General features: G+C 42.9%; 1 protein-coding gene across 1 annotated transcript; it reads right to left on the bottom strand.

The window, feature by feature from the left end:
* Positions 1-2,738: 2,738 nt before the first annotated feature.
* Ostc (oligosaccharyltransferase complex non-catalytic subunit) lies at positions 2,739-15,468 on the bottom strand. Its single transcript, XM_052179246.1, has 4 exons — positions 15,258-15,468; positions 10,541-10,634; positions 7,736-7,933; positions 2,739-3,310 (listed from the first exon to the last, which is right to left on the bottom strand). The coding sequence occupies exons 1-4, from the start codon at positions 15,394-15,396 to the stop codon at positions 3,292-3,294; spliced, it is 450 nt and encodes a 149-aa protein (XP_052035206.1). The 5' UTR covers positions 15,397-15,468; the 3' UTR covers positions 2,739-3,291.
* Positions 15,469-17,295: the final 1,827 nt, after the last annotated feature.

Below are 17,295 nucleotides of genomic sequence, written 5' to 3'. Positions count from 1 at the left end.
CGCCGTGCAGGTTCAGCCGCTCCATTCTGAATCAAACAGCATTCTTCCAACTTCGCTCAGTCACAGCAACCGCGCTACTTGACATTTTATAACTCGAGTAAACATCAATGGGCGATCACAACACAACCGTTTTTTGTTTCTCATTGTTTTCGGTTTTCTCATTTTTTCATTATCTTATGGGGAGAGGTTTCTCTTGTTTTGAGACAAGGTCTTGCTATGTAGCCCAGCCTGGCCTTGAACTTGCTTCGGTCCGTCTGCCTCCATGTCCTGACTTCTGAAATAACGAGCACGTGCCACACCCGGTTCTCGTTTATAATCCTACAAATAAGCTATCTGCTTTGTGAATCTGAAACAGTTCATCTCAGCTGTCCATTTGGTGAGAGCTCGCATCACCGGGGTGTCCAGGCGAGATTATCTTGATCAGGTGGCTGGGGTGGGGGGAGGAGCTGCCCCTGGGTTGCACAGTGCTGTGGGTTGGGTCCTGGACTGTGTAAGGGGAAAGCGGGCTGAGCGGCCGCAGCAGCAGATACTCGTTCTGTTTTGTTACTGTGATGTGAGCCACGGCTTCGAGTTTCCATTGGCATGATTTCCCCACCGTAGCCCACCACTGAACTGTGAACCAGAATAAGTTATTTTTCTTTTAAGGACCAACCAATAGAAGAGAAATCAGACACATCACTCACAAACCTACACGTGTCGTTCAGCGCTCCCTCGGAGGAAGGACTCATGTAGGGTGCAGCGAGATGGCAGCCTCAGGTCTTTTATCAGGTTTACCCTAACTTCCCAGTCAAATTGTGCCAATCTTGAGGTGGTCTCCAACCCACGTGACAACAGCAGCCCAGTGTCGAGCCACTTCGACCTGCCATACTGCCCCCACCAGCAAGCTTTGCTTTGGAGCTATGACCTGACCAGTGATGTCTTGACATCGCCTGCAGCTTATCTGGCCTAAATCCACTCCCTCCCTTCTCCTCACAGATGACTTACACTCCACAAAACCACTTTAAACTTGTCCGAATCCTCTCCCTGGAGATCCCAGTCACAGATGAGCTTGTGTCCACTCTGGTAGGCAAACTCATTCTACATTCACCTACCTAGTAAATAATTCTTAGCAGTTTTCCTATGCACTGTGATGCTGACTTAAGCCCCCCTAAAATACTTCATGCCTAGCATTGGTCATATTTTTTCTTGACGTAAACATGGTATATTTTATCAACAAAATATTTTATATAATTATATGCTTCAAAATATAGATTTAAATATTAATTAAATTAACATTTCGCTGTACTGGGTAAAGAGTGATTACTCAAAAATGCTTTTGAAATAAATTTTCCAAGTTGTAACAGAAATAAACCGTTAGCATAGCACCACCTGGTGGTACATAGAAGGAACTGTTACCAACTGATCAATAGAGAAAAGGGGACCTTGCTGTATTGCAGCTGTTTTTGTCCACCTAAGGCTTTAAAAGATGTTTCAAAAGTCAAACAGAAACTGCATTTGTACTGAATCAGGACTTGAATTCTGATAGATATCTTTAGGTTCTCTTCCCCTTTCAGAGCTTACAGCACAGCCGCCCCTTCTCTGCACATCTGGTCCACACTGGTCCTTGGCTACTGCATTTGAGGTACTCACAGCTTATAAACAGTTTGATCTACTGAGGACTGAATGCCGGCTCTGCAGGACAGAGCCCTTGCTCATCTTCTTTATCCTGTCTTCAAAGCCCTCTGAATAAATAAGTGAATCTTTATTAATGAGCTGCTAATGATTGCCCTTGGAACTGGAAGGCACAGGAGACTCAACAGAGGGACAAATTAAACTTAAATTCTGTGATTAGAATGAACTGAGCTATGAAAGAAGTGAAGGCCATGACCTGCCAGAGAACTAAAGACAGAAGAACATGACCTGGCCGGAAAGACTATACAACCGGAGAGCCAATGAGAAAGGAAGTGCCACCTGCCAGTCCCATGGGAGCACACTGCTTGCATCATGGAACTGTGGAACCCCTTCCTCAGGAAGTGCCCTAATGCTCTATACGAGGGGGCACAGTAAAGAAATGGCTGGCATGGTTAGTTTTGACTGAATAAGAGAAACGCCCAGAGGCTTCTGGAGGAATCCAGAGCAGAAAGAGAAACAGATTGGACACGGCCAGGGTTAGGGAAGCCATACAGTGGGTAAAATAGCAGAGACAAGAGAATAGGAGAGAGAGAGGAGTGGGGAGCAGGACACCAGATCAGGGGAATGTAGAACAAGCACTTGTGAAGAGGGCCTGAGGCAGCCTGGAGTGGGGCCTGTGCTGGGCCACACAGCAGCAGGTATGTTGACAGAGGCAGAGGTGTATGTAGGAAGAGGTAAGGGAAGTGGCTCCTGGCAGACAGGAACAGGGTTCACAACCTCCTGAATGCTGGCTTTAGAGAACTGCCAGAAACTCTCCTACAGTCCAGGCTGCGTGTACCCGTTTGATAGGGAGAAGAGGGTACTTGTGGACCTGACACCTAACAATACAGTGAAGATCTTGGTTGTACCCGAGGAACAACACAAGAAGGAACTTACTTACAGATCAAAAAGTTAATTCAGTTAGGCTGGTTCTGGGAGCACATGTGATCCCAGCACTCAGAAAGCAGACGCAGGTGGAGCTCTTGAGTTAAAAGCCAGCCTGGTCTATAAAGCAAATTCTAGGCCACACAGGGCCTGTGAGATTCTGTCTCAGAAACAAAACAACAGAAAGTACACACTCTAAAATGTTAATTAGAAAAATCATTTATTTCTGCTCCTTTCGTACATCATGTTGTCCAGGAAGCAAGTCTCCCAAATGCATCTGAAACGGCAGAGTACCACACACCATTCAAAGGCGAAGCACCACTGCAGGAACTGGCCAGTCGTCCAAAAATCTCAGCTTTCACGATAGACTTCTCGATTTGCATTCATTTCTGAAAATCAGAAATATCATGTCCAAAAATTGATGACGGGTTTGTAAAAAATAATCACTTTATTCAATACCAGAGTTTTAGGAGGAGTATATTTTCTTTAAGAAATAAAAAAACTAAGAAAAAAAATGCCGTTTAACATAGCTGGTACACTGGAATAAGTCATCAGGAAAAATACTGCCATGAACTTGTCTCTGACACCGTGACGTCCAGTCCCGCCTTTACTGGGCTTGCTAGGGTGTCACTCAAGGCAACGTTTACACTGCTCGGCATTCTTTTCCACACTGCACAAGGGAGTTCCACTGTTCAGCCTTTAAAACTTCATTAACAGGAGCAAATCCGGGATCCACTGATTTCTTCTCAAAAGACACTAGCCCATCAGGTAGCCCCTGGAGAAACAGAATTCATAAACACAAAAGGTGACCAGGAAGCAACCATTCATGAGTCTGACGGCAAGCCCAGGCACCGCTCTCCTCATCATTACCACAGACTCTCCTTGCCCCTCATGGTCTGTGAGGAGACCTGGGATACTGCCTAACTGGGCTTCCTGTGCTCTTCTGTCTGCAAACATCACAAGGCGATATGCAAACCAACGGACAATTAGATGCGGAGAGGTAGAGAAATGAAGACCATAAAGCTAAACTTAACAGAATCAATCTGTGGGCTCTCAAAATTATAACAAAAACCTTTTATGGAAATTATCTTGGATTCCAAAGCTCCTCGTCATACTAGGGGCGGCACTGGGAAAGCCAGGAATATCCTGCCTGGAGCTGATCCTGAGTCCTCAAACTGCAGAGATATCTGCCTCCATCGGAAATGTCCAGAAAGCATGCGGACTTCAGCTGTGCCCACGGATGACACCCACGTTCAAGCTGCTCTCGCTGAAGGTGTAGCAGGCGCCGAAGCCCCTTTAAGGAACTGAACGTGGTACAGTCTTGGATTCTGAGCTATAGAATGAGAACAGGGCTGGCAGGGTGGCTCAGCAGGTAAAGGCTGCTCTGTTGCGTGATGAACTGGGCTCCATTCTCGAAACTCACTTGGAGATAGCTTGCTCCTCTGAGTTTCCTCTCACCATGGTATACATTCACTCACACACACACACACACACACACACATGCTTTCTTTAAGTGTAAAGTGAGGAACTATTTATTTCACACGTGCTTCTGTCTTTTGGACAGTTCACTTGTCCAAAACACTAGACAGGAAAGAGCAGAAGCGGCACTAAGCAGTCTCCCCATGCCTACCGAATCATCTTCTCCAGGGTCCTAGAAACAACCCCACCTCACTTTTAGAAGCAGAAGTGGTTTATTTATGTCTTCTTGACAGTGATCAAACTCCAACTTGAAGCAGAACTTTTAAGATTGTTCCCAACAACAAAACCCATTATCCTTGGGGACACAGAACACTCTCTCCTTTAACCTGCCAGTCTCTGGAGTACACTGCTAAGGTCACTGAGGAGCCTGGGATCTGAAACAAGCTCACAGACCCAACCCACAATCTGAGAGCACCCAGAGGCTAATTCTCCAGCCACTCCTTCTACTGCACATTGTCACCAGCAGCTATGCAAAGATCTTGTGTCACTCGTGTCTCTCATTTGCAAATCCTGCGCACTGGACCCAGGAGTCTACTTGCTGCAATGACCCCCATGCAGACTCTACAGACACAATGTTTGGAATACAGCTCCTCTCGTGGAAACACACGAAATGGACGCAAGTACACCAAGGCTGCCTACAGACTCCTCAAGCTCTCTTTAGTCCAGACTGAACTGAACGGCAATCTCAATGATGGGGGAGGGGGAGGCAGACACTGCACCTGGATAACACCTAGTACTGCTCAGCATGTGGTCTGTAGGTGTGTGTCACTGTATCCTGTAAATATGTACAATTACTGTCTCGATTACAGTAAAACTTATTAAAAGAGGTTATCTGTTTTCTCAAAATACAGAATAACCAGCCAAGCCCCAGGAGAGAGATCAAAGCCTAAGCCAGGCTTGTACTGACAAACAAGTGTCAGTGACACTGGAGCATAGGAAAACCTAGGAAGTAGTGTATGTATAAATACACCCTACGGCACCGAGGCAGAATCACACTTCCTGTTCACACCGCCCTGCTGTAGCAGGTGCCAGAACTCTGGGCCCCTCAGAAGACTGAAGCAGGAGGTCAGCGTAAATGTTTAAGATGATAATAAAATGTAAGCACTTTAGGAGAGATTCTGAGGGTTTTGTTTGTTTTCTGAAGCAGGGTCCCAGGTGGTCTCAAACTTGCCACAGTTGAAGCTGGCCGTGCCTTCCTGCTCCTTCCACCTCTACCTCTCAGGCATGTAAAATACAACACAGCTTAGAAAGAAAACCGGCTCACTGCTCTGGGAACCACCAGCCTCTCCCACACTAGCACTCTACCAGGCTAGGGTGAGTTATTTCTAACAGGAGCAAAGAAAAGAAAAAGCTGGAGTGTCCAAGTTTCCAAACAAGGGTGGTTGACATGTTTCCTCTGACAGAAGTCACAGACGTCTACACGCAAACACTCCGCTGACAAAGAGCCTTGTGAGGCCGGCCATCCTGCCAGGACTCAGTGGGATGTGACTCTAGACTCACTAGCATTCACTAGCAGGCGTCGGTATTCCAGGCAGTGAAAATACTAAGATCAGTGTGCCTGATGCACGGAGCGGAGGACAATGGACCCACAGCCTCAGCATTTCTACACTTCGGACACTCACTAGGACATGTGGCCTTGTTGGAAGACATATGACACCGAGTGAGGCGTTGGGAGTTTAGAGCTTTCCCAGCTGCTAGTTCTGGTTTGTGTTTGGAGTCTGAGGTCTGGCTGAGTCCTCAGCTTCCTGTTCCTGCCACCATGCTCCACCATCATGGACGGTTTTCTCTCTGGAGCCCGCCCTCAGCTGGTGTTTTATCACAACAGCAGAACAAGAACTAATATAGATGCTTAATAGAGTTCTTTAAAAATAAATTAGAGAAGCCGGGCGGTCGTGGCACACGCCTGTAATCCCAGCACTCTGGGAGGCAGAGGCAGGCAGATTTCTGAGTTCAAGGCTAGCCTGGTCTACAGAGTGAGTTCCAGGACAGCCATGGCTACACAGAGAAACCCTATCTTGGGGGAAAAGAAAACCAAAAATCTAAAAAAAATAAAAATAAAAAATAAATTAGATTTCCAAATCAATCTTTGTGTTTGGCTTGACAGAGATAAAATAAGAATATATTTAAAAAAATAATTCTATCACCTTTAAATTAAGTCAGAACTACTTGTTTCTTTAGCACACACTTCTGGAGAACACAAGAGTTCCAGGACAGACAGGGGGTACACAGAGAAACTCTGTCCCAAAAACAAAACGCAATCCTTTCTCCTATCTTACGGGACAGTACCTCTTTTGTGTCTAAGGCTTTTTGGGTTTTCTTTTTGCAGGCTGAAATCCATATGCAAAGTGCCTGGACCAGACATTTGTTATTTCTTCCTTCCTTTGTTTGGTATGTGTACAGCAGCTGTGTATGTACATGTGTGTGTGTGTGTGAGTGCGTGCATGCGTGCATGCGGGTGCACACGCGCACCAGGGAGCCCCACGGATCGGCCTGTCCCTGCCTCCCGGCAGCAGGGCTGGACGTGTGTCTCCATCCCAGCTTCGCATGGCCATGGGAATATGAACTCAGGCGCTCACGCTGGGAGCAACACTTTACTTATGGAGCCAGGTCCCTAACTGCGATTTCTTTATCTGCCACTATCTGCATATATATGAAGATACCTTAGGGAAGGGCCCTCCATGTAAACATTCATTTATAGGAAGTGGGCGTATAGCACAGTGGCAGAATACCTGCCTGTCCTGACTCATTTTATGTCAACCTGACACAAACTAGAATAAGTCGTCTGAAAGGAGGAGACCTCAATTGAAAAAAATGCTTCCATAAGGTCGGGCTGGAGGCAAGACTGTAGGGAATTTTCTTAATTAGTGATTGATGTGGAAGGGTCCAGCCCACTGTGGGTGAGGCCATCCCTGGGCTGGTGGTCCTGGGTTCTGTAGAAAGGCAAGCGGAGCAAGCCATGAGGGTCTTCACAGTAAGCAGCACCCTCCATGGCCTCCGCACCAGCTCCTGCCTCCAGGTCCCTGCCCGGTTTGAATGTCTCCCTTGGTTTCCCTCCGTGGACTGTGATACATGATTAAGTACACCCTTTCACCCTCAGGTTGCTTTTGGTCAAGATGCTTTATCAAAGCCGCAGTAGCTCTGGACAATGCCCAGCGTGCACAATGGCTGAGTTTCCCAGCACTACAGAGCTCCAGTCCAAACCAAGCCGAAGGGATCATCTGAGCTTTATGCGTCTTGTCCACGTACCCAACAACTCTGCACGTGAAACAAGGTTTCACGCAGTAGAGCATTCTCCACTGTGGCATCACACTGGCTGACAAAATACTTAGCTTTTCGTTAGGAGTAACTTATACTAATAATGAAGTAGCACCAGCAGCCCCTGCTCAAAAACTCCACTTTACTCTCATATTATTACAGGGCTCTGATAGAGTAACCAGAAAGCCCAGTACAGAGTACTGTGCTCCCTCCAGTCAGTGAGGCGGAGACAGCAGAACTAAGCTCCTGACCACACAGGGGAGAAAGTCAGGGAGGCCTACTGGTCCCAGCTTTGCTGAAACTGCAGTTATAACCTGCAGCAAGTCACAAATTTCTTTAGTTCTTGGATATTTTTCACATTTAAATGAGTGTTAAATTAAATCTATGCATTTATGTTGTCCAAGTAATTGTTATACCAATTCATAACAAAAGTTAAATTGCTTATTATACAAAGTATTTTACTTACGGCAATTTCATTCTCATGAATACTCTAGCCATGAAGAAACTCAGTAGAACACAGACGAAGCCAATGAAAAGAAGAAGAAACCTATTGAGTTTTGGTATATTTGGTGCATTGGATCGGTCCAGGATTATGAAACCTAACCCTCCCATTGTGAACAGAAAGCTAGATGCAAGTCCTTCCATAATGTACTGTCCGTTTACTCTGAAAAACAAAAGCACAGCAAAGCAAATGAACGGTACTAGAAAATTAATGTTTTTTTTTTCCTTTAGGTTGAAATCCTTGTTTCTGCTTTATGTTAAAACACTATGCCATCATTTTATTCTTGCCCTTACAACTTTTTAACTATTGATTATGCTTTTAGATAGTCATCTTTTCATTCATTCAACAGATATTTACTGATAAGTATATAATACAGCAAGCATAGGCCCCAGGTATGTGACAATGAACAAAACAGGTAAAAGCCTGTCTTGGCTGAGGATATAGTTCATTGGGAGAACTTACCCAGCACAAGCAGACTTAAGGTTTAGCCCAAGCACCACAAAAAATAAAACAATAAAGCCTAGTCATTGTGTAGCTCACTGTAAAAAAGAATTTTAAAACATCAACTAAAAAAGCTGTCTAGAAAAATCAATACACATTTTAGTTATCTTAAAAGTTGAATATCCTGGGGTTAGAGAGATGTGGTTAAAAGCACCAAGTGCTCTTCAGAGGTCCTGAGTTCAATTCCCAGCAACCACACAGTGGCTCACAACCCTGTGTACTGGGATCCAGTGCCCTCTTCTGGTGTGTCTGAAGACAGCGGTAGTGTACTCACATACATGAAATAAACAAATCTTTAAAAAATAAAGTTAGACATCTTGCCAAGCATGATGGCGTATGAATTTAATCCTGGCACTCAGGCCTACAGAGTAAGTTTCAAGATAGCCAGAGCTATGCAGTGAGATCCTACCTTTTCATAAGTAAATATCCTATCAGCTGCAAAGAAATTTGAACTAGCTGTGTTTCTTGAAGTCATAATAATTAATAAATTTTTCATTTCAAAGTAATTTTTAAGATATTTTTAACTAAAGCCCCATGACCCCAACATCTCCAGCAATCTGCAAACCTTTACATGCATGTATGTACATGTATATATGTGCATGTATGTACATGTATGTGTGTACGTGTATGTATGTACATGTAGGTATGTACATGTATGTATGTACGTACGTGTATGTATGTACATGTATCTATGTACATGTAAAGGTTTGTAATCAGATACAAGCTGTGTATACTTGTATCTGATTTTCCTCTTTTAAAGATTTTAGTAGTTTTTATAGCTTCATGCATATTTGTATGTTTTTTAGGAGGGGCAGGCATGCATTGCATGCATGTGGAGGTTCTGGGATCTGAACTCAGGCTTTCAGAATTAGCATCAAGCGCCTTTCCCTGCCGAGCCATCAACAACCCGCATCTGATTTTTCAGGAACGTAATATGCTGAATTCTTAGAGCAAGCAAAGTTTTGTCAAAGAGATAGTTATCAACTGCTATTAATAAAAAAGTATATGATATTTTCATTAACTAATTGATTTCATTGAAAATATAATATTAAAAAAATAAAACAGGGGCTGGAGAGACGGCTCAGAGGTTAAGAGCACCAACTGCTCTTCCAAAGGTCCTGAGTTCAAATTCTAGCAACCACATGGTGGCTCACAAGCATCTGTAATGGGATCTGCTGCCCTCTTCTGGAGTGTCTGAAGACAGCTACGGTGTACTTACATATAATAAATACATAAATCTTTTAAAAAAAATAAAATTTTAATAAATAAAACAAAATATGATACTATAGTCCAAATTCAACAGTGCAGGAAAAAATACTATGGAGCCCTCAAGATAGCTCAGCAGGGAGGGGCACTTGGTGCCACGCCTGAAGACCTGAGTTCAATCTTCACACTCTACATGGTAGAAGGCAAGAACAAACTTGCAGGTTGTCGCTGACCTCCACTATGGTATGATATACACAGACAGACAGACAGACAGACACACACACACACACACAAACACAAATGTAATTTTTAAAATGTTAAAGAAATAAAAAAGATACATTGAAAAGTTTCCCTAAGATCTTATTTGTCATTTTAACTCCTGCCCCAGGGAACCACAGTCAATTGCTCCAGGAGCAGTCTATGTGTATAATGATATAAATATGAATATATCTCTAGAAAGCAATGGGCTCAGCACAGCTCAGGTTAGTCAACCCATACTAGAAATGGTTTCCTTGATGACATGGAATTCATAAGATCTCAAAATTGCTTACTTAACAGTAACAGTATTCGGGGGTCATGACCTTGTTTTGTGAAGTGCCCACATAAAGGGTCATCATAAAGGGTCATCATAAAGGGTCATTCCTTGCCTACACACGAGACCCCAGAGTTGCTCACTTACTCAACTCAGCTTAAGAACAGCTATAATTAACTAGTGTCTGGTATTTATATGGTGATCTAAATAGATTTGCTAATTCTCATAAAATGTTACCAAGAATGACTGTAGTTTGCTGACCCCAGAACAGTCTGTCAATTTCATTTTAAATCAACACTTCGGTTGGTGATATATTAATCACTAAGGTATACCTGCCTAATAAATTAATAATACAGTTCTACTTCTGTTATGTTCTTGCCTTGTTTTATAAGAAGGCCACATTTGAAAACAAATGCTTCTAAATGCAAACAAGCCCCACAGCATTTTTACCATACCTCACTTGTGTTGCCTTAGCATCACTATGTGGCTCAGACTACCATCACCAAGGTGTACGAAATGGTACCTTTTACCTGTAAGCCAAGAAAGCCACTGGTCTCTGATGCCCATGTTCATCGGTCATTGAGCCAACACTTGGAGGTTCAACGATAACATCATAGATTATTCCTAAAGGAAAGACAACAGTACATACTAGATTTCTCAGTCTGAAAAGTAGGTCTCCAGTTTTAATTGCCTCTAATTACATTTAAATGGGACTTATCTATACATAAAGAAGGTTTCTTTGATTGTATTATTATAATCAAAGAAGATCCAGCTAATCTGATTTTTGGTGTGGTGGTTTCAATAGTTATGATCCCCATGGATTCGTATGTTAAAATGTTTGGCCATAGGCAGTGGTGTTATTAGGAGGTGTGCTTATTGGAGGAGGTGTGGCCTTGTCAAAGTGTCACTGTGGAGGTGGGCTTTGAGGTCTTAAATGTTCAAACTATGCCCAGTGTAAAACACACACAATCATCTGCTGCTGGCTGATGAAGATGTAGCGCTCTCAGCTCCTCCAGCACCATGTCTGCCTGCCGGCTGCCACACCTCTTCCATGATGACAATGAACTGAACCTTTGAAACTACAAGCCAACCCCAAATGTTTTCTTTTAGAAGAGTTGCCTTGGTCATGATGTCTCTTCAGAGCAATGTTTAGAATGACATCTAAACAACATTATCTCTCAAAGAGGTGCCAGGCTTACAAAAGAACCGTAGTAACACAGGCTAACACTGTAGGACAGCAGTTCTCAACCTGTGGGTCACAAACTCCCACAAGGGTCACAGATATCCTGCAGATCAGATACATGCATTACAATTTATAACAGCAGCAAAACGACAGCTATGAATTATCAATGGAATCATTTCATGGTTGGGGGTGAGCACTGCATGAGGAGCACTCCGTGTATTAAAGGGCCGCAGACTAAGAAGGTAGAGAAGCGCTGCTCCAGAGTGGCTCCGCCGCAGGGGAGATCCCATACCTAAGTTCTACCTAGCACACAGAATAAAGCCACGCATCCTTGAATTCATTTCTGCAAACTGAGAAAGGCCTAAGGAAATGTTCTTGCTCTTTCTTTTTGGTTGGTTGAGAGGGGTTCTCATTCTGTAGCCTGGCAGAGAACTCACTTTAAATCCAGGATGCCTCAACCTTGTCTTCCTGCCTCAGCCTTCTGAGGACTGGAGTGGTCTGCTTACTCAGCCGATAATCATTGAAGTCCAGCAACATTTTCAACCTCCACTGTGCGGACACAATCTCTTACCAGCCCACTTTTTCTCTTTTCCAAGACAGGGTTTCGCTGTGTATCCCTGGCTGTTCGAGATCTCTGGCTAGTTCAAGACCAGGCTGGCTTTGAACTCTGCCTCCAGAGTGCTGGGATTAAAGGCAACCATCATTGGGCTCCCACTATTAAACAGCCTCAACTCCAACTTTTCTTATTCAATAGCAGGCATGTCCCCTTCACTCTAGCCTGACCAAAGACACACAGGAACCCCTTACCTTCTCCCTGACAAATGTACAAGGCCTGGAGCCTGCATTCACTCGCTCCTCTCAGCTACACAAGGAGTCCTTCCTCTCACTCTAACCCCAATTTCCTTCTCAGGAACTTCATTCTTTGGGTAACTCTTGTCAGTCCTGTCTTTTCAAGGTCTCTTTCCCTATATCCATCCTTCCTTCCTCCTTTCCTTTCCTTTTTCCTTTCCTTTTTCCTTTCCTTTTTCCTTTCCTTTTTCCTTTCCTTTCCTTTCCTTTCCACCCTCCTAACACTTTTTCTATTTTTCTTAAACACAGTCTTGGAAAGAATTAAACAAACTGGCCCTACATACATCCTGGCTTCTGCCACCCTCAACAGTGCTAAGCCTGCCTGTGACCTACAGTTTGCCAAGGTCAAAGGCTTCTTTCTAGCCACTGTTTTTCCAGAAACACCTGCTCTAGTTTACAACCTCATTTTTCAAAAGCAAACAAAACAAACTAAACAGACAAAAGACTAATTAGAACCACTGCAACCCAATTTTAGCATTATAACCTAAATCATAGCTTCTTAAATTGCAGACTGTTACAGGGGTCTGACACAACTAGCTGTGGGGATTTTTAAAATGCCACTAGTAAAAGGCTCATAAACTTGTAAGCTGGAAAATTAACTAAGTTTCATGTGTGCAGCTGGAAACCTGACTACAGCCTGAACGCAGCACACGCCTTCACACTGAGCACACTCCACACTATGCAATGTCTGAAATTTCTGAGCTCAGTCTCCAGACGACTGTATACTATGAATTATTGTTTGTTTTCTCTATACATTACTACACACACAATCTGCTCTCCTAAAAGCATGATGGTAAGGATCAAATTAGTATTGTTGGACTGTATTGTATATTAGTTTTTTAAATTGCTGTTTTTCTTTAAAAACTGTTAAGTGAATTTTAGCAACAAATTAAGGCAAAATCTCCAACAATTTCTGAGATGGTCCTAAACATATTTCTTATTTCACAATACATATATATGGGAAAGCAATGTTCTCAGTGTTTGTAATTATAAACCCAAACTATTAGACTCTGAAGAACACTCTACATCCTGCAGTATCAAATATTCAGATAAGATTCCATTCTTTATGGAAAATACACAGGCACATCTGTCTCATTAGTATGTGAATTTGCTTTCAGCTTTAAAAAAACAGCACAACAGAGGCTGGAGAGATGGTTCAGAGGTTAAGAGTATTAACTGTTTTTCCAGAGGTCCTAAGTTCAATTCCCAGAAACCACATGGTGGCTCACAACCATCTATGACCAGATTTAGTGCCCCCTTCTAAGTGGCAGGCATACATGCATACGTACATGTAGATATAATAAATAAAATAAAATAAAACCTAGCACAATTGTGTATCTACCAAATTGTGGTTATAAAGTAAGTTTACTAGTTACTAGCAGTAAAAGTTAGACATTATATCTATTTTATATGCCTATTTACCCAAGGTTGTGCAAAAATCTGTCAGGAAAAGTTGGGTCACATGGGAGGAAAAATGCCAGAAGCCCTGATCTAAGTAAACAAACACCTCACTAGTCTCCTGGTCCCACGTTTGTCCATACTTCTTTTTCTTTTCTAGTATGACCCTTCTAACCATTCAAACTCGGACTAACACGTCATTTCTTCAGGAAACACACTGGAGTTAAATCAATGTTTCCGACTCTTCTATGTAGCAAAAAGCAATTATGTGGTATTCAGCATGCTCCCACTACATTCTTTTTTTTTTTTTTAAGATTTATTTATTTATTATATGTAAGTACACTGTAAGTACACTATAGTTGTCTTCAGGCATACCAGAAGAGGGCATCAGATTTCATTAAGGATGGTTGTGAGCCACCATGTGGTTGCTGGGATTTGAACTCAGGACCTTTGGAAGAGCAGTCAGTGCTCTTAACCGCTGAGCCATCTCTCCAGCCCCTCCCACTACATTCTATGGAGGGCAGAGTAGTTATATTTTCTTGGCTGTTACCCCAACACCGAGTTAACAGAAAGTCTCAGTGACACTGCTTGGGTATACAGGTATCCTCAGGTGTTAGAAGACTGTCCATTCCAGAAGCCAAACAGCAATGAACAAAATGTGCCCTTCCATTTTGACCCAGTGGTTGGAGCAGAGAATTCCCCCAACCCCATTTTTAAAACACCAAAATGGTGGCCAGTGCAAAGCTGAGACATCTCACAAAAACCGTCTCCAAAGGAAGCAAGTCAAGAAACAGACTGGCAAGAATGAGCATTAAGTTCTTAAAGCCAAATGCATTAAGGTCCATATTCACTGCTTAAGTGCTGAACAAAAGTTAATGCCAACACCACACCAGGAAATGTCTTTTTTTCTTAAACAACAATAATTAAAAAATTGTTTAAAGCGGCCTTTGGGATTTCCGTTAATGTAAGCTCCGTAGAATGTCAACTCTACAGTCAAATACTGTTCTACCTCTTCAAAATTGCCAAGTAGTATCAGAAATCATTTAAGCAATAGCAATATGTCTACACACACACACACACTTAAAAAGTTGAACTACTCTTGCTAACTTAAGATCTTTGTAATTTTCTGAATTCATTACACTACTTCCTAAATTCCAGAAGCTCAGTCCTGAATAAATCCTGGAACTGGCGCGTCAAAGGGTGCTGCTCTCTTAAGACTGCAGACAGACTGCCAACTCACCAATAGGCAAGGCCACACCCCTTTGCATTTTCCACTTAAGGGATTCGGTGACAGATATCCGAAAAGCGCTGCTTTCTGTTTCCTGACTCCCATTTTCTGCCCTCTAAAATACATTTTGCAAGCCTCAATTCCAATCTCACCTATTTCTCAAAAACAAAAACAAAAGTGGTTTCGGTAAGTTCCTTTCTCATTCCTGTGATTTGACATAATGCAACCCAAGCCCCTGGGGTCTAACAAACTCAATGGTTGTCAGATTTCTTCCAAGATTCCAGGGATCACAAGATTAGTTTAAAAGTCCCACGACCTCTCGACCAACCAAGGAAACAGTGATTGGAAAATGATGTTCTCAAGACTCCGGTCAAACAATGTATAGCAAGGAATAGGAACTAGCTGGGCTTGACAATTATATTCAACTCAGTTCTCGAAGGAGAGGGCAGGCAAAGAGGAGACCATTTCCAAGGAAAGGCGTGAAGCCGAGCTCCGCTCTGCCAGCAGATTACGCGGGCCGGGCTCGGCGGCCACGCGCCTCCGGAGCGAGCAGCCTGCGCGCCCACCCGACCCACCACGGCCGAGTTACCTCCGGTAATGAGAAAGTAAGATACCACCACCAGGGCGTACACCGTCATAGCCGACGGCATGTGCACCCAGGGCGGTTTCTTCAGCTTCAGGTTGGGGCATTCCAGCACTAAGAACGGGACTCGGTACAGAGTCTCCATGTCCCCGGCGGTAGGGCCAGCCCTCTGGCCTCCAGCCTCCCGCGGTGCCCGGAAGCACGCCCGCCTGCCCTAGCTACTGCGCATGCGTGAGCCGAGGACCATAGGTCCGTAGAAGTCAGAAGTAGATAAGACATCCACTGTAGAAAGAAAGAAACTACATTAACCTGGTAAGTGATAGATATTTAAAACTTAATAATAATAACGAGCTTTCTTAAGTTTGAGTGTGGATTAGAAGCCTTTTTCTTGCTGAGATATAATCGATTATTATATACCTTCCAGGACCTGCAAGGCGTCCTACGTGGCCAAGCCACAGAAGCGGAGAGATTAGCATCCCACTGCCCCGCCCACTTGCTGACGCCACGTACTTGGGGGCTGATTGGCTGCTGGAAACTCTTAAATTCACAGGGCTGGAAGATGAATGAAAGTTTAGATATGTGCTCCTTTTTAATATTGGAGGTCTCTCCTCAGAGCTTTCAAAAGCTCTAATTCGCTGAGCTTTTTCTTCATGCTGTATAGCGACGCTATAATTGCCAAAGTAGTATGTCCTCTATAAAAATAAAATTAAAAAAAAACAGTCCATGTCTACCACAACTATGACAGAACAAAATATTACTCTGAACCATTTGTAGTTCTCTCAGCTTTGTCTCTTCTCAGTCATCCGAGTGTGGGTAAAAAAAAAAAAAAAAAAAAAAAGCACCCAGGCCAAAAATCTTGAACTCATTCTGGTTTCTAACTTTAATTATCTGCTTAGTAGGGCTCTGGCTTTGGCAGCATAAATAACTAAAATTGGAACGGAAAATCCTGCCACCTGGCTACTTCAAGCGTCCTCCTGCCAAGGTATCAAATGTAAATAAGAAAGGACTTTACTGGCTAGAGGCAGTAATCCTGATCGATCAAGGAAATAACGGGTCGCTATTATAAAATAGCAAGGAGGGGATAAATGTTTTTGGAACACAGACGCTCCACTGTGATGCCTCTTACCATTCCTGTATCCTCTGATAAAATCTTAAGAAACATAACACGCCAATAGAGGTAGAAATGTTAGTGGCTTGGACCATTCAGATTTTAAAACTTGGGCCACAGCAGGAGTCAGGGAACTAAAATCACCTATTATTAGTTTTGCTATTAGCAACAGGACTATGAAGTGTGGACTGGCGATGAATATATGTATGTGTATATATATATATATATATATGTAGTATTGTTCAAAAACATACACATGGATGTCATGTCAAGCTGTGTCACACCATACTTGTATTTCATTAACTTACAAAGCTGGAATGACATTGCCCAGATCCTTTTCACTGCATAATTATTTTAGTTTTTTTTTTCTCTTTTTTTAAAAGGTGCCAGGATCAAACCTAGTGCTTTGTTATGCTAGGCTGAGTTAAAACTCCAGCCTCTGAAAAGCTCTTAATTAGAAGAAACATCATTAGTTTTAAGAGACATTATTCTTAAACTAAGATCTTTATTTCTAAAACTTTAAAATACTAAATTGAAAGTGGGTGGGTTAAATAAATATATGGCAAGGCATCAGTACAGTGAGATCCTGAAGAACCTGTACATGCCATGTCAGAGGAGTTTGCTTTTCCTGAAGTGGACAGATGCTCACAGCAGGTTTGAAATGAAGACAATCAGGAATAGAAAAAAGTCCGTGGAGGACTGGTTCATTCATTGTGTGCATTTTTCAGGCACCATGCACTCAAGAAAGTCTAAAGGAATATAAAAACAAACGTGTGTGATGAAATTATAGACTATGCCTTTTCCAAAATTGCAAGTATTACCAATTACATACAAACAACATTTGTATATAATGTGCATGTTCAATATGTAATATTCTATGTTCAAAAAGTTTAAAGCGTTCCCAGTTATAACATGCCAGTTACTTTCTGGTCTCAG

This window comes from Apodemus sylvaticus, chromosome 4 (genome assembly GCF_947179515.1).
Source record: "Apodemus sylvaticus chromosome 4, mApoSyl1.1, whole genome shotgun sequence".
Classification (NCBI taxonomy): Eukaryota; Metazoa; Chordata; class Mammalia; order Rodentia; family Muridae; genus Apodemus; species Apodemus sylvaticus.
The sequence above is the reverse complement of the archived record's forward strand: the minus strand, read 5'-3'. Positions and strand labels throughout refer to the sequence as shown.

Coding starts and splice junctions, on each gene's coding strand:
- Ostc (XM_052179246.1), bottom strand. CDS start 15,396: ATGGAGACTCTGTACCGAGTCCCGTTCTTAGTGCTGGAATGCCCCAAC. Junction 10,635..15,257: donor TTACTTTCTCATTACCGGAG/GTAACTCGGCCG, acceptor TCTTTCCTTTAG/GAATAATCTATGATGTTATC. Junction 7,934..10,540: donor GTGGCTTTCTTGGCTTACAG/GTAAAAGGTACC, acceptor TTTGTTTTTCAG/AGTAAACGGACAGTACATTA.